Genomic DNA, 23680 nt, shown 5'->3' on the forward strand with positions numbered 1-23680 from the left:
AACTCATGCAGAAGTGTCTTTAGCTTCTTAGTGCTGTGCTTTAACCTGCTGTGCCACCAGGCGGGCCTTTTTGAGTTTTTCTAAGGGAACTGCTTTGTCAAAATGCTTGGGTACCGTGTTTAAGGATTTCATGGTTCAAGTTGCTATAGGAGTTAAAAAGATGGGCTATGAGGTCAGAGTCTTGGGCTTTCAGCCCAGATCCCCACGTCTTAGATCCTGGGTCGGTTGATTTAACTTCTTTGGGTGTTAGTTTTTCTAGCCATAAAAATGCAGGTACCAGGTCCTACTGTAATGTAGTCGTGGGATTGGTTAAACTAATACAAGTACTTTGCACAGTGCCTGGCAGAAGGCTAAAATTCAAGTGCTAGTATTTATTATTAGAAACTGCAGTACCCTAACTACAAGGTCAGGCAAGTTATAATTCAGGGTAGACATGAATGGCACAAAGGAAGATTGGGGTTACTGGGAGAGTCTAACCTAATAGGAAAAGGCAAAATGAACAGACAGACCAGGGGTTTTTACATTGTGGTGGGAGGGATGGAGGCTGTCACGCAAAAGGGATAGACCAGGCAAACCCCACATTCCTGTTGACACAAATACCCACGTGGCTAGTCTCTCTGTCTTCCAAAACCTATGATGATGGCCCTTTTATTTTAAGTGATATGCAATACATATTTACCCCCATGGAGGGTTTTGAACAATTCTTTGGAGTTCTTTGTAACATAAAAGAATGCAGATGATATTGATGGTTTGAGGGCTAGAGGGGTGGTTCAAATTTGGTCTATTTCAGGAAGTCAGTGGGGGAACCCTATTTTGAGTCAGGCGAGGAAGGTAGACAGCCTACAGTTTTGGGGGAGGCAGCACCCCAAGTGACATGGATGTCCTGTCTGAGGCAGGGAGGGGAGTGCTGTGTATACCACGGGGCCAAGTCGGGTGTCCCTTCACATCTGTGTCTAAGTGTGTGCAGGTTTTCACTGGAGGAACAGGACACTATATTTTTCCTGTCCTGTAACTCCTTTGCAAACTAATCTGTATTCAAAGAGCTTGTGGTTTAGAAGAACCAGTTGGTTCCATGAAACTGGTTCTCGCACACCAACTCTGCAGTTTTGGACCTGAGAAGGCAAGAAAGGAAAGGCCTCCCTGTGACTTTTTAGCAGAAATGTGGGGCGGGAGGAAGCCAGCAGAGCTTGAAAGAGAAAGTAAACTTTCTGGTAAATAAATGGCTTCCCTACTGTGGAGGAGGAGTGCAAATAATTGGGGGGATGTTTGGGTAGTTTTTGTAGACGCCATTTCTGAAAACTGATTTTGATTAGTGAAGGTGAGCCCAGTTTAGGAAAACCCTGTCTGGTCTGCTGCTAACCACCTATTTTCTCTCCCTCATGGTCAATTTTATTAGTTTTCAGTGTCCCAACTCTCATTCTTGTTACGATTTTTGGAGGATTGGTGTCTGAATTTGAGCACCTGCTTAAGTGAAAACTTCTAAAATGCATGGCTTTTCACACCTTTTTTTGTTTGAAAAGTATTTTTCTTTATTCCGTGTTTTGTTTATCTTTGAATTCCTGCTCCCCCATGTTAATTTTTTTTAGTACTGTTTTTCTGACAGAATCTAAAAGCACTTTTCCTTTGTTCTCCCTTTCTCTTCCCCAGTCCACCCAAATGTAATCCTGGAAACCTCAAACCCCAGATGTTAGCCATATAATTACCTCACCTATAAACCAAACAAAGTGCTATATTACATTGAGTTAGCATTAAAATAGTTAGCCTTTGAATTTTTTTCTCCTTGTGGTTTAGACACAATAAATATTTAATCTGAGACTGACTTTGCCTGACAAATCAGTTTCATATTTGGGCCTCTTTTATCAGTATGTTTAGGGAAAGCAAATTTATTGAGACATTTACCAAAATAAAGGTAATTAGCATGGTAATGCTGATGCAGAAGGGCAGGTGGGCTAACGGAAGTATTCTGGTGCCTGCTGGATATCAATACTTAATCCCATCTGCGTTTTCCCTGAGATCCATCTGTTGTTGTTCCTCCCCATTAGGGAGAATGAAAACAGACTGTGGTAGGTAGAACCACGGGGAACATTTTAGGGTCCTAATTGCTATGGTGAAGAATCTATGTTCTTAAAGCTAAGATTCCTGCTTTTCCAATGTGCCCCCGTGGTGCTGGGTCTGACAGTGGGGGTGGGGGCTTTGTCTTTTGGGGGGACCCAGGGTTTATGGACACTCTGTACTTTATATTCAATTTTGCTTTAAACCTTAAACTACTCTGAAATATAAAGTTCACAAGTATAGACGATGTCACATTTCTGCAGAAATACTCAAGGTTCTTAGGACAGAGGTGCGCCTCATACACCTTTATGTGCAGGGGGAATCTTTTTCCCTGCAATTGTGGAGAATGAGGTCGAAGGCCTTTTTAGGAGGCTGCTGAGTATTCTAATGCTGGTGTCCCATGGTTTGCCCGGCTGTCCAAAGGGACCACAAGCTAGAAAGTCTTTTTCAGATTAGTGGGGTCATATCCACAGGATTCAGAAGTCATTGCTCTTTTGCAGATAAAGGTAAATGGTAGCCTACTAAGGGAAAATGCATAGGAGATTTCATTTTATTCTGTTTATTCTCCCCAGTGTTTATGAGCTGAATATTAATAAAGGATGGACTATGACTAATCAAAATAATGACTTTCCCAGACTGATGTTCACTTTGGTTTTATTGATATAGTATCCAAGAACAAGTTAAGGCCATTTTTTGGACTACTTTCTAAAGATAATTCTGGTAAAGAATTATCTAAATTCTAGAAGAAGTGGTATTCTATTTCCAAGTGTGTTTATAATAATTAAAAAATTATATTTATTTATGCATATAGAACTGGGATACAGGCCAGAGGTGCAGGGACGGTGAGAGGACTCACCTGAGACAGAGTGGGGAGCAGAACAGGCTGACTGATGAAGTAAGTACATTGCTGAGGGGAGCAGCAAGTGGGTCAGGAGAGGTCTGCCGCACTATGTGAGTCACCTCTGGAGTGGGGATCGAACTCATGCTGAAGTGGCTTTAGCTTCTTAGTGCTGTGCTCCAACCCACTACACCACCAGGGAGGGCCCTGTTTATAATAATTATAACCTTTATTGGTACATGTAAAATAAGCAATGCTCTTTTTTTCTTTCTTGTTTCTTCTTGCAATTATAAAACAAATTCAAGGAGAAATTTACTAGTTGGAGAGAAGGCTTAAAACAGATAATTAGGGGCCTTGCTGGTGGCGCAGGGAGGCCCAAGGACCAGTTTTAACTAGGTGTGATTTTTAGAGTTTAGCTCATAAGCTTTCCTAGTGCAAAGTGGCATGTGTTAATGGCAGGCATTATAGTACTGGCCAGAAGAGTTTCCCTGGCTTGAAAATCCCCTCCGCTCCACCTACTTGTCCCTAGCCCAGCAACCCCAAGCCCCTGCAAACCACTGATCTTTTTTTGCTATCTCCATAGCTTTGGCTTTTCCAGAATGTTGTGTAGTTGGAATCCTACCTATCCTATGTAGTCCTTTTGAATTGCCCCTTTTCACTTAGCAACAGTCAGTCGAATATCTCCATGTCTTTTTGTGGCCTAATTGAACATTCCTTTTTATTGCTGAATATTCCAGAGTATATTCCTTCACCTATTGAAGGACATTTTGATTGCTTCCAGGTTATGACAATTTGATAAAGCTGCTATAAATATTTGTTGGCAGGTTTTTGTATAGATGTAAGTTTTCAACTCATTTAGATAATTACCAAGGAGTGTGATTTCTGGATAAAACACTAGGAATATGTTTAGTTTGGTACAAAATCGCCAAACTGGCTCAGAGTGGCAATACCATTTTGCATTCCCATCAGCAATGAATAGGGTCCCTGTTGCTCCATCCACATTTTTTAACAGCACTTGGAATTCTCAGTGTCTTGGACTTTGGCTTTTCTAGTAGATTTTTCAATTGGATTGTTTTTTTTCCTTTTTTTTTGGAAAGCATTTTCAGAGTTTTGGTTTTTTTTTTCTAATTTTGGATTTATTCAGTTTTTCTCCTTAAAGCTTCTTCATTTGGCATAAACTTCCCATCAGAACTCAAGCACGAACAGAAACAAACTTTGGGATCCTCATGATAGTATGTTGGCAACAAGGAAATTATGTATTTGCTCTTTTTTTCCTTCCCTAATTTACTATTCAGACTCTGGGAGTCTAGAGAGGACTGAACAGAGGCCCAAGGTCAAAACTACAGACTTAGTAATCTGTATGTTTACAGTAATCTCCCTGCCTTTATATATAACATGCAGGATGTAATAGCAACTCTTCCTTAATACCTGCGTATTCCTGAGCCTAAGTGGATGGGATTAGTGGAAATACTGATGATTTCTCAATCTTTTCCGGTATAGAATCACTATTTCCAGAAGCTATTCTTCTTGGGTTCTCTTTAATCACTGAAATTTGAACCTAAAAAGATCTGTTTTCTATTTGGAGTCAAAACAAGTGGCTACTTCCTCCAAGAAACCTTCCTGGACTACAGTGTGCCAGCCTGACCCCAGTCATCCACTGTCCTTTCGTCCTTACTGCTCTTATCACAAGTGGTAATGGTCTTCCTAGAGTATTTGATTGCCTTCCTTCCTTCCCCTCAGGGAGGGCATGTCCGCCCTCTTCACCACTCCATGCTCCACCCTTGGCGCCAAACAGAGGCTTTTTTTTTTGTGAAAGACTTTATTTATGTATGTAAGAACTGGGGGCAGGCCAGAGGTGTGTGTATGGGGGGAGAGGCTTAGCAGAGACAGTGATAAGCAGAACAGACAGATCTACTGAAATAACGCTGCTGAATGGGGCAGTGGGTGAGACAGGAGAGGTCTGCTGCGCCATGTGGGTCAGCTTCCTGGCTGGGGATCGCTGTGCTGCAGTGGCTGTAGATAGCTTCATAGTGCTGTGCTAAACCATTGTACCACTGGGAAGGGCCCCATATACTGATTTTTTGATAAAACAACTCCTGTACCTTTTAACTTCCTATTTTCATCAATGAGTATTCATTTCATAACCACCACTATTCCTCCCCCACAATATAGTATATATCATCATATTTAAACCACTTTAGTTAATCCACTCATCATGCACTTTAATTTGACTCAGTGTCATTCACCCATAAGCCAAGGGGTGTGCTATGCTTGTTTCCTGACACATAAATATTTGTTTTTTTTCCTAGAAGTAATATTTTTATTTTTAAAGTTGTGTTTCACTTAATATGTGTAGCCAACTTTCCCCTATATGGATCTCAAGTCCCCTGGCCATTTCCTTCAAATATTTACACAAGGGCGAGCAAATCATTTTCTTGGCAATCCTGCCTTTTCCCACTTTTCCATGCTGGATCCCACTGCTTTTCTCTTTCCAGCTTTACTGCTTCATTTGCTGAAACATGTATTTGAATAAAATAATATCAAGAAGAGGTACATCAAAAATACATTTTTTCTGAGTTGCGCCTCTCTGAATTGTCTGTTCTCCCTTCACATTTGAGTGACCACTTGCACAGACTTTGCATTCTTTGCTCTTCATTTTCAAGGCATTGTTAGCTCAATGGACTCTACATCCTTCAGTGTTTGTAAAAAGTTCAACGTCTGATGCTCTTCTGATTTGAGTCTCTCCAAGAGACCTGGTACTGATTCTCCAGAAACTTGTAGAACCTTTTTCACACTGTTCTGAAATTTCACAGGGCGTGCCTAGCCCCAGTGCGCTGGCGGTCAGTGGCTTGGGTCCTGCATGAGACCCTTTCCAACTGGACAGGAGAATTCTGACTATTTCTTTCACACGCGCCACCTTACAGTTGTTCTCTTCTCTCTCTGTGAATCCTCTTGGTCAGATATTGAATCATCGTTTTTTTTTTTTTTTTTTTTTTAAAGATTTATTTATTTGTACATACAGAACCGGGGTACAGGCTAGAGGCTCAGGGGCGGCGAGAGGCCTCACCAGAGACAGAGTGGGGAGCAGAACAGGCAGATCGACGAAGCACACTGCTGAGGGGAGCAGCGGGCGGGTCAGGAGAGGTCTGCCACACCATGTGGTCACCTCCGGGGCAGGCGGGAATCAAACTCATGTGGAAGTGGCTTTAGCTTCTCAGTGCAGTGCTTTAACCCGCTGCGCCACCAGGGAGGGCCTGAATCATCGTTTTTAAAAAAGATTTATTTATTAATAAAAAAGCAAGGGTGTAGGCCAGAGGTACGGGGGCAGGAGTGGGGGGTGAGAGGATTCACCAGAGACAGTGGGGAGCAGAGCAGACTGATCTACTGACATACACTGCTGAGGGGAGCAGCAGGGAGACAGAGGTCTGCAGTATCATGAAGGTCAGCTCCCTGGCTCAGATCCAACTCATAGTACTGAGACTGGGTAGCGCTGAGACTTTAACCCCTGCACCACCAGGAAGCCCCAACTATTGAATCTTTTGGGGAGATTATCTGAGTTTTGGTTTGCTTTCTCTGTGTTTTTATTTTCCATCTTTTTTGTTTTGTGCGGGTTACATTCTAGAGTTCGTGCTGTTGCCTTTTCATCTTCATTTTCCTGCTGTTCCTGTTTAATGGGTATAATTTGCCTCTCTGTATAATTTGTGAGATTTTTGTACGTTCCTAATACTTCTGATTACTATGTTCCTCCCTCTCTCCATGTTGGAGATTTTCTTTATAAGTGTGGTAAAGTTGAAGGCCCATGTGATTGTTGGACTTGCTGTATGCTAGACTTCACTGTAGGCTTGGCGGGGAACGGGCGGCCCTGGCTCCGGTATTCAGCTTCTCACTTGATCTCTGTTTGAGTTCAGGTACTTGCTCGCCTCAACCTTATGTGCCCAGTGCAGACATAGCTTTCTCTAATCAATAAGGGTGCTTTCTCCTCAGGGTGTTGGAGAGGTAGTTATCTGAGGAACCCCAAAACTCTATGTACATGTTTCAACCAGTTCTCTGACTTTCAGCCAAACCTTTCACCCCTGCCTTCAGCCACTTCTCGCGTAGAGCCTTGAGGGTTACACAGCATGCTTCTGGTTGGAAATCCATTCTGTAGGTATTTACTGTTCTGCACTCTCAGTTGGCCTGGGTCAGTTACCACCTCCACTTTAGGGGCTCCCAAAACTTTATTGATGTCTTTGTCCATTTTCATCTCATGGTGGGTTTGTAGTCATTACCCCTGCTGTATTGTCACTTCAGGAGGCTTTTGCAGAATAGAAGATCAAGGTCATGTTCTCTTGAGCCCTCCTGTCTTTCTTTGCCCTTCCGTTCTCTCTCCTTGGGCTGGTTACCGCTTCTGCTCTGGTCAGCATCTCTCCTGTAGAGCCACGCTTGTGAGATTTTTGTACGTGCCTTCTAATATTTTTTCTAGAAGTATGAGCATTTTTTCATTTTCACAGAATTACCTTGTCATACACTGCCGTCTTTTGGAACTCCATCTTCACTGGCAGCAGGATCAGGTCACACAGCTCCCAGGAACAACATTTACTTTGCTTTTTTGGAGGTGCATTCCAGGGGTGCCTCTGGAGTTGTGAATTCCTCTTGTCCCAGGAGGGACTGTGACTCTTCCAATTCTGTGTGGCTTAGTGCTCAGATGACTAGGACATTTTCTTCAAAAGTCAATGACAGTGTTACACATGGTCTCCTAAGACCACAGGTTAGCTAGAAAAGCTCTGAGTAATAATAGTTAGTTTCTGTGCATTTTTTCCCCCAAAGATTTATTTATTTATGCATACAAGAACTGGGGTACGGGCTAGAGGTACGGGGTGTGTGTGTGAGAGGATTCACCAGAGACAGAGTGGGGAACAGAAAAGGCAGATGTACTGAAGTACACTGCAGAGGGGAGCAGCGGGCAGTCAGGAGAGGTCTGCTGTGCCATGTGGCTCACTCCCTGGCCGGGGATCGAACTTGTGCTGCAGTGGCTGTGGAGAGTTTCAGAGTGCTGCACTTTAACCCACTGTACCATCAGGGAGGGCCTTCTGTGCATTTTTTATTTACAAAGGCCACAGTTTTGTAATATACTTTATTTTTTTTTAAGATTTATTTATTTATACATACAGAACTGCTGGGGTATAGGCCAAAGGTACAGGAATGGTTAGAGGCTTCACCAGAGACAGAGCAGGGAGCAGAACAGGCAGATCTACAAAGTACACTGCTGAGGAGTGCAGTGGGCAAGACAGGAGAGGTCTGCTGTGCCATGTAGATCACTTCTGGGGCCGGGGATAGAACTCACACTGAAGCTGCTGTGGCCAGCTTGCAGTGCTGCATTCTAACCCATTCCACCACCACCAGGGAGGGCCTTGTAGTATACTTTAAAAATTTTTCTCAACAACAGAATACTTTTCTTCAGGAAAGTACACTATGACCCTATTTTTTTTTTTTCCTGTTGGGTAAATAATTTTCTCTCCCATCCCACCATATTTTTTCAATTGTAAAGTCCAAGATTTGATCCTCCTAAGTCATCTGGTAGAAAGGACCCTTGCTGCCTGGGTGTGGTCCCCAGTGCTCACGCCCATGTCTATTTCCATGTCTGTACAAAGAGGAGGTGGATTTTATGCATTTTGAGAGATTAGTCAACAGCAATAACAAGAACAGAAATGTTCTTGGTTATTGGGTTGGGGCCCAGGTGTCTTGAGGCAAAGCTTTGAAAAGCAGGCAATGGATTACTGTGTAAAGAGATTTACTATCTCTGTGGGTTGAGTCTTGGAGCCTCACTTTAAACAAGCGTACTGATCCAAGCGACTTTCTGTTTTATGAAATGCCTCATTTTAATGTCTAATTGTCAATACCTAGTTATGATCTACTTTATAGATTCCCAGATGCTATCAATAGGAATGTGTCATGAAATGGACTTTATAAATTACAACAGCGTTGAAGTTTCATTATTGCAGTTTAAAAAGAAACAACTCTGTTTATCATGCTTTATAGGAGAAATCTTATATTTAAACATTTTCTCCTTTGGAGGTGTAAATTTTAATATAAATGCTGGTATTGGGAAACTGTATATTTTTGTTACAGGCACAGAGGGGTGGCATTCTTTGTAATGTCTGGGGCCTCAGCTAGGAGGACTGGAACATCTGGTGAGTCAGCATCTGGAGGTTGCTTTTACTCACTTATCTGATGCAAGCCCAGACTGTGGACCAGTGTCTCCAGCTGGCCTCCTTGCCTTGGACTTCTCGGACAGTGGCGTCTGGTTCAGGAGACCGTGGCTTCCAGGAGAGTCCGATGGAAGCAGCGAAACTGCAGAGGCTGCATATGGACCCGCTGCCGTGCTCTGTTGCTTGCACTGTCATGGGCTCAGCCAGCCTCAAGGGGCCGTGGCAAAGACTCAGCTCCTTTTGTTATAGGGCAAGGAGAGAGGGGCACCCTTGAACCCCCAAACCTGCCTGCTCTAAATAGGTTCTGCCATCCGCAGCATCAAGACTTTAATGAAAAGGAACTTCAATACAGTGAGTATACAACACAGAAGACAAAGAATGTAATTTCTAAATCAAGCATCTGAAGTTACCCATCCCCTCATGGGCAAAAGTCCACCCAAAAGGGACTGGCCCAGAGCAAGGCCTGAAAGCTGGCCACAAGCCTAAAGCACCTTCTGGCCAGGACCCACAGAAAAGGGCCACACATGGCCAGACAAGTCTGAGAGGAAAAGAGCACAATCAAAATTAAGATAAAAACTGCCATAGTCAACCTCTCCACGGGTTTCTCATCCACATCTGTTTCAACCAGCACAGGACCAAGAAACAAACAGTTTCTTCATCACATTCTTGCTGCTCCATGTGGTTTCCTCAGGTCTCCTTCAGGCTCTTCATCCTGCTTCCTTCTTCAGACTCCTCTTCTCTGCTCAGCTCCACCCTCCTGGGTGGGGTAGGGAACCTGGAACTGCCCCTTTTCCTGGGTACCACTCTGTTACAATTTCAGCAGGAGGAATATCACACTATTTGGGGCCATGTTTTACACACCATCTCAGGGCCCTTTGAATTTGAGGTTCTGTCTCCTAAACACACTTTGAAGAAAGGAGTTCTAGCTTAGGATTCAAGAACATGGGTTCTGAGCCCCAGTGATACATTGCTTTATGCTAGGTGACTGGGATTTCCTTACTATCTTCTAGAGGAAAAGTGACCCAAATAAATTTTGAGAAAAACATCTTCCTTCTCTTCAGTACATATTGAGTTATATGATGGGTCTGTGGCATTTAAATTCAGAAATTTCCCTTTTGCTGTTATTTCAGCTGCCTGCCTTAGAAGAATATTAATAACTTACATTGCATTCTAGAACAATGCATACTTTTGTGTCTGTTATTTGGGTGTTGGCCAAAGGTGATAATAACCACAGTCTTTTTTTTTTTTTTCTTTTCTTTTCTAGCCAATTGCCCTTCTTCTCCCTCCAGTTGCCCTCAGGCCGGTAAATTTTGACTTGACACTTGCTGGCCCAACCTAGAATTGCTTCAGAGGCTGTATTCCTTCTGTTTTAAAATACCTGCAGCCTACCACCTGATTGCTGGTGGATAGTGTGAGTCCCTTAGCATTTGCAGCTCATTGGAAGGTTAATTTGCTGTTTTCCAGAAAAGCCTCCAAATCCTGAAAATCAATCCAGTCAGTGGAGAGCTCATTTTGTTTTCCTCCAAGCAGTTGCCATAATAATGATGCTATGCTTCTCAGTTCTGTGACCATCAGTGTCTGTTGAATAGAAACTTGCAGTGGGAGGGGAAGTTATGTATGCGTGCAAATGTGAATAAAGGAAACACTCAAGAAAATTATCACTTGGTGTCTTATTAAATGACCCATCTGGGAACTCTAAATCAGAAGGCTACAGGAGGGTGGCCAGAGAGCGAGCCTCATGGGCAGGGCTGGGATCAGTATAAGAAAAGCCTCAACTTTGTATTGTATTCAGAGTTAAAGCAGAGACTGGGCTGAAGGGGGGGTGGGGGTGGGGACAGCTGCTGTAACAGAGGCCCGGAAGGGGACATCTGCCACCAGCAAGAGTATCTGTGAGAAAGGAACAAAGTCAGTGGGGCCTGGGGACAGCAGGAGGGGGCCATGAGATCAGTGGACCTGAAGGAAGATAGAACATTTTGAAAATCATCTTGAGGCAGGGCAGAAATGCTGGACATGGTCAAAGTCGGCTGAGGAGTTGGAGAGCTTTAGCCAATGGTCAAGGAAGGTTTTGGGTCCGACAGTGAGAAGTTGGCATTTGTTTTAAAACTGGGGGGTATTCTGCGATTTTACCCTTACTGAAAGGTCACTGACACATCATCCTTGAGTTTTTCCAACAGTAAAATAAAGTGTTGGTCTGCTCCTCATAAGCCTCTTAACTGGACGCAGCTTTCTCTGGGAGCATCTGGCTCAGTGTAGCTATTCATTACCAGTGGCTTATTCATTCAGTACCTGGCTTTTGAGTGCCTGTCCTGAGGTGGGCCCTGTGCTGGATGCTGGGGGGCGTGGGCAAAAAACCTAGTGAGCAAAGGCACCCGCTCTCCTGCCCAGCTGGCAGCCTGGCTTGGTAGTTAAGGCCTGAGCAGTGAAGCAGTTACGGTCCAAGTCCAAGCGATGGCGACGATGACAGAAGGGAGGCGTGTGCAGAGAGGCCTTGGTGTTTTTGAGCAGCTGAAAGAAGAACAAAGTCAGTGCCAGGGGCTCAGCCAGCAAGCCAGTGCCTGCTAGGGCGAGAAAGGCAGGGCCGGCCACGTGACTGGTTTATTAATAACACTTGCCACATGCACCTACTGTGTGCCAGCTGTGCCCATGCGCTGTGCATGCAGGAGCTCATTTAGTTCTTCCAGGGACCTGGGAGAAAAGCCCTGTGTTTTACAAATGCAGACTGAGGTCCAAAGAGGCTAAGTAGCTGGCACTAACTCACCGGTGTTAAAGGGGCAGAGCCAGGATTCAAATCTAGGCACTTGGCTCCAGGATCCATGCTGTCAGCACAACGCTGTTCTGCCTCAAATCCCACATTTTGTTTCTCAGCCCATGGACAAGGCAGTCTCAGCCAGCAGTGGGGCCCTAAGCAGGGGAGGAGCAAGATCAAGTCTGTCTTTGTTCACAGCATGGAAAGCAGACTGGAAAGAAGTAGGCAGATGTGGGGAGGCAGCTAAAAGCTCTTATGGCCGGGGTGCATTTGGGTGCCGAGGTTTCTGACCGATGTTGTTTTTGTTTTGCCTTTGACTTCTTTTGAATTTCTCCACCGGAGTGCAAACCCTGGACCTTTTTGGCTAAAGATCAACGTACTGTTTTTACCATAGCATTTGTTCTTGGATCGCAGTAACTTGAATGTCTTGCGGGCATGAGCATGACTGTGATTTGTACAATGACTGGTCTTTTGAAGTCATCTAGCCCAGTTACTTTCTGGGTGTTGGGGTTGCTGCTGTGACTTTCTCAGAGTGAGCATTGGCCTGTCATTTGAACACCAATTGCAGCAGGAATGTGGAGGTTGTCCCTCACACATCCCTGTCTGGGTCATCTTTGCCCTTCAACCTGTCATCGAGTCCTGTCACATCTTCCTCTTTGATATCTCTGGAAGATGTTTCCCTTCCCCCAAAACATTTCTGATGTTGCTACCCAAGATTGGAACACCACCTTGATGATTGCAGTCTTGAGTCAATTTTGTCATGTTTGCTTGAAACTTTGAACTTCTCCATTGCTTTTGGGAGAGTCTGCATTCCGTGGTCTACATCCCCAGAGACCCTTCTCCAGCCTCATCTCATGCTTCATCCCCTGATAGAACTCTGCTGTATTCTGCTCCCTTGGGTCAGCTTAGATCCAAGCCCCGGAGATTTCTAGTCAGTATATTTGGAGTAAGGACCAGCATTGGCCCCCCAGGTGATTCTGAGGTACATTCAGAGTTGAGCTTCACTCTCTGCTTAAGTTTCTCAGTCTGGCCACATGTTAGCACCATCTGACCATCATTGAAACCTAGTTCCCATCATCACTTGGCCTGGTTCCCAGGTGTTATAGGGCATCCCAAATCTGTCAGAGGACAGGAAGAGGGGCATCCCTGAAGCCCCAAACGTGCTTGTTCTAAGTGGGTTCTGCCATCCACCGCAACAAGACAAAACATATAAAACTTTAATGAAAAGGGACTTTAATACAGTAAATATACAATACGGAACACAAAGAATATAACTTCTAAATCAAACACCTGAAGTTACCCATCCCCTCTTGGGCAAAAGTCAACCCAAAAGGGGTTGGTCCAAAGCAAGGCCTGAAAGCCGCCACAAGACTAAAGCACCTTCTGGCCGGGACCCATGGAAAAGGGTCAGAAATGGCCCAACAAATCTGGGAGGAAAAGAGCAACATCAAAATCAATATAAACACTGCCATAGTCACCTCCCTACAGGGATCTCACCCACATCTGCCTTAACCAGTCCAGGGTCAGGAAACAAGCCCGGTTTCTTCCTCACATGCTTGCTGCTCCATTTGGCTTCCTCAGGTCTCCTTCTTATTCTCCATCCAGCTTCCTTCTCCTCTCTTCTGATTCCTTCTCTTCTCTCCTTTTTCTCTGCTCAGCTCCACCCTCCTTCTGGGTGGGGCAGGGAACCTGGAACTTCCCCTTTTCCTAGGGACCACCCTGTTACACAGGTACCCCTAGTTTATTACTTTCAAATATCAGCCCTTCTAATTCTAATCCGCAGTCAGGGTGGGGAACCTTTGTATATAAAGAGGATTTCTAAAGAGGGCAGAGTTCAAGAGTAGATGCTATAGGGAAACAGACTGTGCTTCTGGGGTGAGTCATCCTTCCAAGCTCAGAGTGCCCATTATTTGAAGAGCAATTCTTCTGTAGTTTATTTATGTGTCCTCTCCTAACCCCATTTCTTGCTCCCTGTCTGGTCTTCACTGGTCACAAGTTCAAGTTCTTGGGTGCCTCACATCCTGATTGCCCTCCTCTGCGTGTGTGTGTTTCTTAGTGCACCATTTCAAGTATAATACAGTTAGAATATTATTCTAAGTGCGTGCCACTTAAGTGGGGTTATTAGGTCCTTTGATTTAAGCACTTCATATGTTTGTTAAAATAAACATTGACATGCTCTCATGTTATATATTGGTTCATGTTATATATTTTTTAAAGATTTATTTATTTATGCATACAAGAACGGAGGTATAGGCCAGAGGTGTGTGGGGTGGGGGGTGAGAGTATAACAGGGTGGTCCCCAGGAAAAGGGGAAGTTCCAGGTTCCCTGCCCCACCCAGAAGGAGGGTGGAGCTGAGCAGAGAAGAGGAGTCTGGAGGAGAAGGAAGCAGGATGGAGAGCCTGAAGGAGACCTGAGGAAGCCACATGGAGCAGCAAGCATGTGATGAAGAAACCGGGCTTGTTTCTTGGTCCTGTGCTGGTTGAAACAGATGTGGGCAAGAGACCATGGAGAGAGGTTGACTATGGCAGCTTTTATCTTAATTTTGATTGTGCTCTTTTCCTCTCAGACTTGTCTGGCCATGTGTGACCCTTTTCTGTGGGTCCTGGCCAGAAGGTGATTTAGGCTTCTGGTCGGCTTTTGGGCCTTGCTCTGGACCAATCCGTTTTGGGTGGACTTTTGTCCACAGGAGATGGGTAACTTAAGGTGTTTGATTTAGAAATTATATTCTTTGTCTTCTGTGTTGTATACTCACTGTATTAAAGTTCCTTTCTATTAAAGCTCTTATGTCTTGTCTTGATGCTGCGGATGGCAGAACCTGTTTAGAGCAGGCAGATTTGGGGGTGCAAGGGTGGTGCCTCTCTCCCTGCCCTGTAACAAGAGGATTTATCAGAGACAGAGTGGCGAGCAGAACAGGCTGATTGACTGAAATACACTGCTGAGGGGAGCAGCAGATAGGACAGGCGAAGTCTGCTGTGCCTTGTGGATCACCTTCCTTGCTGGAGATCCAACTCCTGCTACAGTGGCTGCGGATAGCTTCATACTGCTGCGCTCTTAACACCTTGTGCCACCGTGGAGGGCCCTGGTTCATGATACTTAAAAATCATGAGAACCCCCATTGTGGCTTAGTGGTTGAGAGCAGATGGTTGAAAACAGATTTGGTGTGCAGGATTCCATCTTCATGCCTTCACTGCTTGTATAACATTGACGCATGAGTCACTTAAAATTCTGTGCCTCCGTTTCCTACTCTGTAAAACGGGAATAGAAATAGTTCTTGTCTCAGGGTTGTTGCAAGGGTGAAATGAGTAAAGAAACATATGTCAAGTGCTTAAAACAGTTCCTGGCACTTAGTCAATGCTATATAAATATTAGTGATAGTCACTAGTTATTGGGATTGCTCTCAAGCCAAATTTCTTAATTTTTCATTATTTTGGATATCATTTAGTGTTTTCACTCCTAGTCTTTTTAGAACCTGGAGCTATCCTTAGGTAGCATAGGTGTGGAGATAGTTCATCAGCTTGCTCTCCTAATTCTGTTCTCAGGGTATGGGACACAGCCATTAAAATGTACTTATTTTAGAGATCAGAGAAAGTTAACTTTAATGCTCACTTTAAATAATCCAGTATGTTAATCTCTTTCCATTGAGGAAATGTGTTTTGTGTAAGAAAGGTTGAAAGGGTGGCTTGGGGGTCAAGGGTGGGATGGGGAAGAACCATAGCCAGTTGCTGGACAGCCAGCACCACAAACAGGAGTCTTTACAACAGTCCTTCAAGAAAAGGCCGCTTTCCCTTTCACTGAAGAGGCCTGGTCAGTAATCAGTGTCACCAAATTGTAACGTTACCAAAACAAACAGCTGATAAATGGTAGCTGCAGGCTAAGCCAGTGTCAGTCACTAAAAGTCTGGGGGGAAAAAAACCCAAAACACCTGTCTTATAAGGCTGCACCATGAGATCTTTGCCACCATAGATATGGTAGAATAAAAATTAAAAGGAGGGATGGTAACAGGATGGTCCCCAGGGAAAGGGTTCTGGGTTCCCTGCCCCACTCAGGGCTAGTAAAGCTGAGCTGGGAGGAGAAGCTGGAGAGGGGACTGGAAAGAAAGGAAAGAGGGAGAGCCAGAAGGAAATCTGGCGGAAGCACAAGAAATAGACTCTTAATGTGGCAAATGGCAGAACCTACTTAGAGCGGACAGATTTGGGGTTCTGGGGTGCCCCTCACCCTGTCCTGTAACATTCACACCACACTGAATCACAGAAGCTTGTCTGGTTGGCGGAATGGAAGTACCACAAAATGGGAGACTGCATGCAACACAAGTTTAGTCTGTTCTGTGGTTTTTATCTAATCACAGAAGTGTTGTCAGGCAGCTTTAACCATGAACTGCACACTCAGTAGTTGACAAAACATATCTAATTGTTACTTTCAATTTAGAGTGAATTCTGTTTGTTATGTTCTTGTTCCCTTAACCTGAAATATTTGTCATCACATGTGGTGCCTACCTCAAATCAAGTATGGGAAATAAACCAGGTGGTTGTTCTTTGTAATCCCTTAACATTACTAGGTTTGAAATCTAAGCGTTCTTGGCAGTCAGGTTTTCGGAATCTTTTCCTTAGAGACAGCTGGGTAAGCATTCAAACTGGGGTTGCTGTTTTGGTTTTGTTTTTAAAATCTTGTCCTTCCAGACTTTGTGGATCGTACCTCGGTTCACATTCCCAGGAATCTTGGCCCTTGTGATCTCTAAATCAGATACATTTCCTGCTCTATATTTCTTGCTAGAAATTAGGGAACTAAACAGGAGTTGTGCTCGGTATCACACCTGGCATATTAGGATTTGGGGTGGAAGCAGGAATGGGTTTGGTATAAGATTCTTTGCCTCTTTCAGGAAGAATTAAAGTGAGATAAGGAAGAGGGCTTCGAGGCTTTTGGGGAGTGAGTGGGTACCGAGTGTTATCTAGAACTGTTCTTTCCCTTACCTCCTAAGCCCTGCCCCTGCTGGCTTGGTCCTTTTTGCTTGAGTCACTTTTCCGCATTAGTAGGGAGCTATAAGGCAAGTCCTCTTCTATCTCAATGTCCCTTTTTGCAAAAAGAGTTGGTTTCTGCCTTTTAGGCAAATTCTACTATTTACAACTGAGTGTAATAGAATATTATAGTAAGTTTGGTTCAGATTAGGCTTACATGTGTTAATATTTTGTATTTTTTAGAAAGCCAAAACTAGATTTATATGTAATTTGTTATTGTAAAGGCAATTGTTTCATTTTAAACCTTGTAAAGATATTTTAATTTGTAAGCAGTGAAATTATGTTTCCCATACAAATGCACTTATTTTGAATTAGCCTTTTTAAAATTTGAATTCCTCTGCCTTCATATCTAGGGTAAGCATGTGAAGGGTTATTTGTTTTTGAAAGGATATTTATTTCCACATTCAAGAACTAGGGTGTGACCAGAGGTGCAGAGGTGGTGGTGCGAGACTTCACCAGAGACAAGAGCTGGGAGCAGAACCTGTCCTGGATCTATCTAGATCCACCTGGATCTGTTGAAATACCCTGCTGCGGGGAGTAGTAGGCAAAACAGGAGAGGTCTGCTGTGCCCTGGGTCAGCTCCCTGGCCCAGGATCCAACTCTTGCTGCAGTGGCTACTGATAGCTTGATAGCACTGAGTTTACCCCTTACGTCACCAGGGAGGCTCCTAATTATGAAGGGTTAAATTACAAGTGGCTAAATAATCAAAGCTATATATATATTTAAAGATTTATTTATTAATGCATGTAAGAACTGGGTTACAGGCCAGAGGTATGGAGGATTTACCAGAGACAGAGTGGGGAGCAGAATAGACAGATTAACTGAAACACACTGTTAAGGGGAGCAGAGGGCAGGTCGGAAGAGGTCTGCTACACCATGTGGGTCAGATTCCTGGCGGGGGATTGAACTCGTGCTGCAGTGGCGGCAGAGGACAGCCTCATAGTGTTGTGCTTTAACCCGTTGTGCCACCAGGGAGGACCCCAAAGCTATATTATTTAAATTGACACTCCCAGATTTCCCTGGCGGTGCAAAGGTTTAAGTCTCAGCACTGCGAAGCTATTGCCAAGCAGTGCACCACAGGGTTGGATTCTGGGCCAGCGAGCTGACCCCCATGGCGCAGCAGACCTCTCGTCTCCTCACTGCTCCCCTTAGCAGTGCATTTCAGTCAGACCCTTGTCCTGCTCCCCACTCTGTCTCTGGTGAATCCTCTCACCCCGGCACCTCTGGCCTGTACCTCTCTCTCTCTTGTGTGTGTAAATAAATAAATTTTTAAAATACATGGATTACAGCTAACACCCAGCACCAGACACCTGACAATTGCGGTTATCTCACGGACACTTTCTGTTCTAGACTGCTGCGTTGTACCTGGTTTTTACGCCTCCCTCCCTCAGTGTGGCTCCTTAATCCCTGGTGCTTGGGCAGAGGGCAGATAAAAGTTTTCATTTACAAAGCAAATTTATGAAAAGGAACCCCTTTCGTAAGTGGTCCTGACTCATGTTCCTCACCCCCATCCCTTGGTTTCTTCAGACTAAACTATAGAGATGAGAACTGTGACTTTGGATGAACTTTTTGAGTGATCTTTATAGTCATAACTTCCCCAATCAGACAATAGTTGTTTGCCTTATGACTTGTAGGTAAGTATCCCCATGGGGTTGAGAAATTCCTGTTTTGAAAAGTCCAGAAAGTCTTTGGTAACTTGCTGTTTCACTTTTCTTTTCAGTTGCAGAAAAGGGTCGCATTCACTTGACTTCACTTTCCTTTATACACTAACATCTGTCTGCCAACCTAAATTTAGCCAACACCTTGAGAGAATGAAGCCCTGTGTCATGTCCTAGGCCAGCTACTGTGTGTAACAAACTGACTCCTCTTTTCTGCACCTATAATGGCACTCAAATTGTTGCATGGATCATTTGTGTTTTGGGATTCAGTGAAAATGCTTATATGAAGTTACAGGTTTAGGATTATTCTGTAGAGTAGAAATACTTCAATTAGAGTTGGGTAGTGTTCTTTAGGTTAGTTGTAATTTGAAAACCCAGGAATGAGATTGTGAAATAAAGTGGACTTTAAATATTTTTTTCTGATGAAACACTCGCACAAAGCTAGTTGGCAGTGGATTTCCTGGACATTTTAGCCAGTAATCTCTTAAGGACATGTTGTTTTTATAATGAACAGCGGTTTGATTGCCCTGTGGCTCCTGCTAGTTAAATATGATTTGTAGCTAAGCAGCCTTTATGGAGATACTGTTTGACTCTTTGTCTGTGTTCACTTTGAAAATACCGCCTCCTCTTTGGCTTTCATTTATGCTTCCCCTTCCCCCCAATATATGATAGCTATTACCGAGATTAGATTAAGAAGTTGAAGCATACTGACACTCATTTTCAGTTACTTAATTTTATTGAAAAACTATTAGCTGGTCTCTGTTTTACTTACCAGCCCTTTTGTGTTCTCAACTTAAACCAAAACAGCCACCTAAATCCCTGAAACTAGGACCTAAAATGGACAATGGAAACTCTAGTTTCGTAGTGGCATATGAGTTTGAAAATGTAAATATTCATGTGTGACCACAGTGATAATCTATACTTGAAAGGTGTATAGGGATGCTGCTTTATTTTTACCAGGAAGTTTCAGTAATTAGTCTCTCATGGCTCTACATTTGTATCTACAGTAATCTAAGGTTTTTAAGTTAATTTATAACATTGGAACTTACTATGAAAAGTAGGTGACCATTTCTTTAAGTCTTCCATTAGGAGACAAAAAACCTTTTAAAAAAAATATTTAATTTTATTTATGCATACACCTTGGGTGTAGGCCAGAGGTATACAATGGGTGAGAGGATTCACCAGCGACAGAGTGGAGAGCAAAACAGGCAAGTCAGCGAGGTACACTGTAAGGGGAGCAGAATAGGCAGAATAGGTCAATCAATGAAGTACACACTGCTGAGGGGAGCAGTGGAGGAGACAGGAGAGGTCTGCTGCACCCTGTGGGTCAGCTCCGGGCCTGGGGATAGAACTCTGCACTTTAACCTGTTGCACCACCAGGGAAGCCGCAGAAAATGTAGGAGTTCTAATGGTTGTGGTTATGATTTTTCAGCATGTGGCGTGGGCTTCAGGCTGCTGCTGTCATTGCAGCCAGTGTTTTGTGTATCGTCCATTGCTCAAGTAGCATCTGCCCTGTCTCACGTTAGTCTTGGGGATAGGAGATGGCTAGGAGGGTGGCAATGGCAAAGAAGCAGTAGCTGGAAATGCCTAACAACACATTGTTTAAAACAAAAAACAAAATCCCGCACACCCAGAAACTTACTTACCCCCCTTCCCCAACATTATTGGAGGGTGGTGTTTATTTATGGAAATATATTGATCTGATTAGGGCAAATAACTCATTCTGACGTTCTCATTTCTTTACTTTATTGAACTTTTTCACTGGTATGATTTAAGCCCCTGGTACTTGGGGAGGGAAATACTTTAGCTCTGTGCTATAAGGGTAAAGTACACACTAGATTTAGAAAACTTTGGACAACAAAATATGACACATCTCAATCATTTTTGTATGATTGAGAATGACAATATTTAAGGAAAAAGTAAGTTAAATATATTGTCCACATTAATTTTACCTAGTTCTTCAACAGAAATGGATGACATTTCTGTTGCTAGTGCTGCCTTCAATTTATTCTGCCTTCAAGGTATTCTGTGTAAAAGGCTGCTGTACAGGTAGGTGTTCCCTGTGTTTTCCTGAACTTTGCATGAGAGCATGACGAACAGCATCTTGGGAGTAGCCAGGCGGGTATTCTGAGTCTGTCTTCCGAGAGGAGACTGGGGGAGCTGTGGCACTGCCCCTTCAGATTCTGTCAGAATGTTTGATCCTGAACCACTTGTGACCATGGTGCTTGTTGCTCTTGAGAATAGAAGATCCACTGGTCTTGTTACCAGTCTGTATACTCATTTTTATGAGAGGGCCAGTAGTTAGGTGTTGATTCTTGCTTTGTCTGAGAAGTAAATCAAGAACTCTGGCTGAGTGTATGTGTTCTTGTGTATTTAGTTTTTCATCAAATGTTCTCATTATCCTAGAAAACCATCTCAGTGTTCTTTGACCTATACATACCTCCCTCTTTGACCACTCCTCAGATTAAGTATTTTTACAACTTCTTAAGGCTGGATCTGTTGATATTTTCATGACCCAACTATTCAGAAAGATGACTGAGGCTGACTGGCTGGATTATCTTCTCATACCTGAGTGTTTCACGAGCCTGGAGACAACTTGTATGCCTCACATTTAACTTGTCTTCTTTCTCAGCTCAGGTGGAGAGATTTAAAAGTCAGATTTTGTCTGATTTGTTGTTCAGTGAGAACTTGGTCAGTGGGGAAGTCCTAGGCAAACCCTTACTTGTATCTTTAAACTTGTCGTCTTTACTTTTCACATCTTAGTTTAGGGTTATTGTCTATACTTTCCAGCTTTTACTAAAAGAGGTGCAGCATGGAAAGGAAGAAGCTACCATCTGTTGACAATCTGTTGCATGCCAGGCATTGAGATGGGAGTTTTAGAAATATTATTTCCACAGCCCTGGGTAATAGAAATGATGAGGAAATTAAGTAATCTTAAAAATCTCTTTTGTTGGAGAGATGGGCGTTTCTAGACTGGGTTTGCAGTGACCTTGTGAACACTTTGGTTTACAGGTGGGACCCTGATTCCAGCAGGATGGCCCAATGGAATCAGCTACAGCAGCTGGACACGCGGTACCTGGAGCAGCTTCATCAGCTGTACAGTGACAGCTTCCCGATGGAGCTGCGGCAGTTTCTGGCCCCTTGGATTGAGAGTCAAGACTGGTAAGCCCTCCCGAGAAACTCCCAAGCTGTCAAGTTTTGGTTTGAGTCAAGATGCCCCATCTGCAATAGCATAATTCTTTACTAGCTATTTCCTTTTTTAAAAAAGATTTATTTATTTAAGCATACAAGAACTAGAATGTAGGCCAGAGGTGCAGGGGTGCGAAGAGTATTCATCAAAGACAGTTCTACCGAAATACACTGCTGAGGGGAGCAGCGGGAGAGACAGGAGAGGTCTGCTGGGTCTGGCCAGGGATCACTAGGGCTGCAGTGGCTGGCGATAGCTTGACAGCATTGTCCTTAACTCCTGCGCCATTTCATTAAAAAATACAAAGGTACAGGTAATAAAGCTCAGGAGATCAAAAGATACTCTTTGTTTTGTAAAACCTTTTTGATATTAGAAGGATGTACACAGCTGTATCTTGGCCCATTGAAATGGCTGCTTGGAGGCATTTTGAAAGCTGATTTGGGTGACATTTGCTTGGTGAGATATTCTGTATGTTCTGACATTCCAGGGACAGACCACAAATACCTTTTATCTGACTGAGAGTTCTGTTAGGGGTAGAAGTTTGGGTTCATACTTATGATTCTCCTTTTTAAAGGAAAGAGACACAACATAAGGAAAATCAACTTGTTCATAAAGGAGATGAAGCCCAGAATTCCACCAAGTATTTTTTCACTTTAAAGTATTTAGGACCACCTGCTAAATTTGACTTGTGATTTAGCCTTTTCAGGTTTGGCAAGGGGCCAGGAAGTGATTTGGAGATGTAGGAAACAGACTTCTTAGCTTGGAATTGCTTATTTACTACTTATAATCTGACCCCAAAGTTACTGAGAATTTAAAGCAAAACTGTATCTGTCTGCTTCACTCAATACTAAGTATAGGCTATGCCACAGTGATTAGTAATTATTAAATTGTTGATATTTACTTTTCTTGAGCAAGATAAATCTAAAATGTGAGTATATGAAAGCGTCATTGGCCTTGATCTCCCCCCCAAGCCCCTTTCCTGAAGATGGTTTCTGTTTGTGTGTGTAGATTTCACAATCACTCTTTTTCATTTTTCCTTTTCCTAGGGCATATGCAGCCAGCAAAGAATCACACGCCACTTTGGTATTTCATAATCTCTTGGGTGAAATTGATCAGCAGTACAGCCGCTTCCTGCAAGAGTCAAATGTTCTCTATCAGCACAATCTGCGAAGAATCAAGCAGTTCCTTCAGGTGAGCTACTCTAAGGAGAGGAGAAACTGAACCTTCAGGCCAGTTTTAACCTTGGCTAAGTCACAAGAACCTCTCTTTGAATCAAAGAAGTTATTAGCCCTTTGTCAAATCTCAGTTTACTCATGTTTTAGCAAGTAAATTGCCTGAAATTTACTTCTTTTGTCAGTTGAGGTAATACTCGATTGTCATGTTGATCATACTATGTTAGCCTGTTAAAATAACATGATCCTAACTAGGTCCCCTCTTACAAAGGTGGTAAAGGTTTGACCATAGCAGGATGCTCCTTGACCAAGGTCAGTCCTCTCCCTTTTATGAAAACCAGGATAACATACTGCCCAAAGACTGACCAAAGAGTGTTCTCTCACCCAAGCGCTCCTCGCTGTGGCTGCTTTTCTTCTTGGTTACCTTTCATCCCCTACTGCTGGCAGCCCGGCTCAGAACTTGGTTCTGTTGTTTCATGCAGTAAATGGACTGGTTTCCTCAATTTATGAGATAGCCAGTTTTAAATTTGCCAAGTTGGGGCATCATCTCCACAGTTCAGCTTTTTACCCTCTTTCTCTCCACTTACAGAGCAGGTATCTGGAGAAGCCCATGGAGATCGCTCGGATCGTGGCCCGGTGCCTGTGGGAAGAGTCCCGCCTCCTCCAGACCGCAGCCACTGCGGCCCAGGTGAGGCCTGGGGGAACGCAGGTGCCATGGGGACATACTCGCTTCCTTGGGCACCAAGATAAGCTTCCTCTCAGATGGTCACTGGGGTGTCCACTGACCTCCGGGTAGATGTGGGTTCTTTGGGTTTTAGTTTTCTAT

General features: G+C 43.7%; 1 protein-coding gene across 4 annotated transcripts in view; it reads left to right on the forward strand.

Moving 5' to 3' along the window:
* STAT3 (signal transducer and activator of transcription 3 (acute-phase response factor)) overlaps positions 1 to 23680 on the forward strand; it is a 52937-nt gene that overhangs the window by 6201 nt on the left and 23056 nt on the right. For all 4 annotated transcript variants that reach the window (XM_004684164.2, XM_004684167.2, XM_012726363.1 and 1 more), the window contains exons 2-4: positions 21508 to 21657; positions 22729 to 22873; positions 23444 to 23542. In XM_004684164.2, the coding sequence (XP_004684221.1) occupies positions 21530 to 21657; positions 22729 to 22873; positions 23444 to 23542 (372 nt within the window). In that variant the 5' untranslated portion in view covers positions 21508 to 21529. The remainder of the gene's footprint in view (positions 1 to 21507; positions 21658 to 22728; positions 22874 to 23443; positions 23543 to 23680) is intronic.

Source organism: Condylura cristata, unplaced genomic scaffold (genome assembly GCF_000260355.1).
Source record: "Condylura cristata isolate star-nosed mole 26May11 unplaced genomic scaffold, ConCri1.0 scaffold00017, whole genome shotgun sequence".
Lineage (NCBI taxonomy): Eukaryota > Metazoa > Chordata > Mammalia > Eulipotyphla > Talpidae > Condylura > Condylura cristata.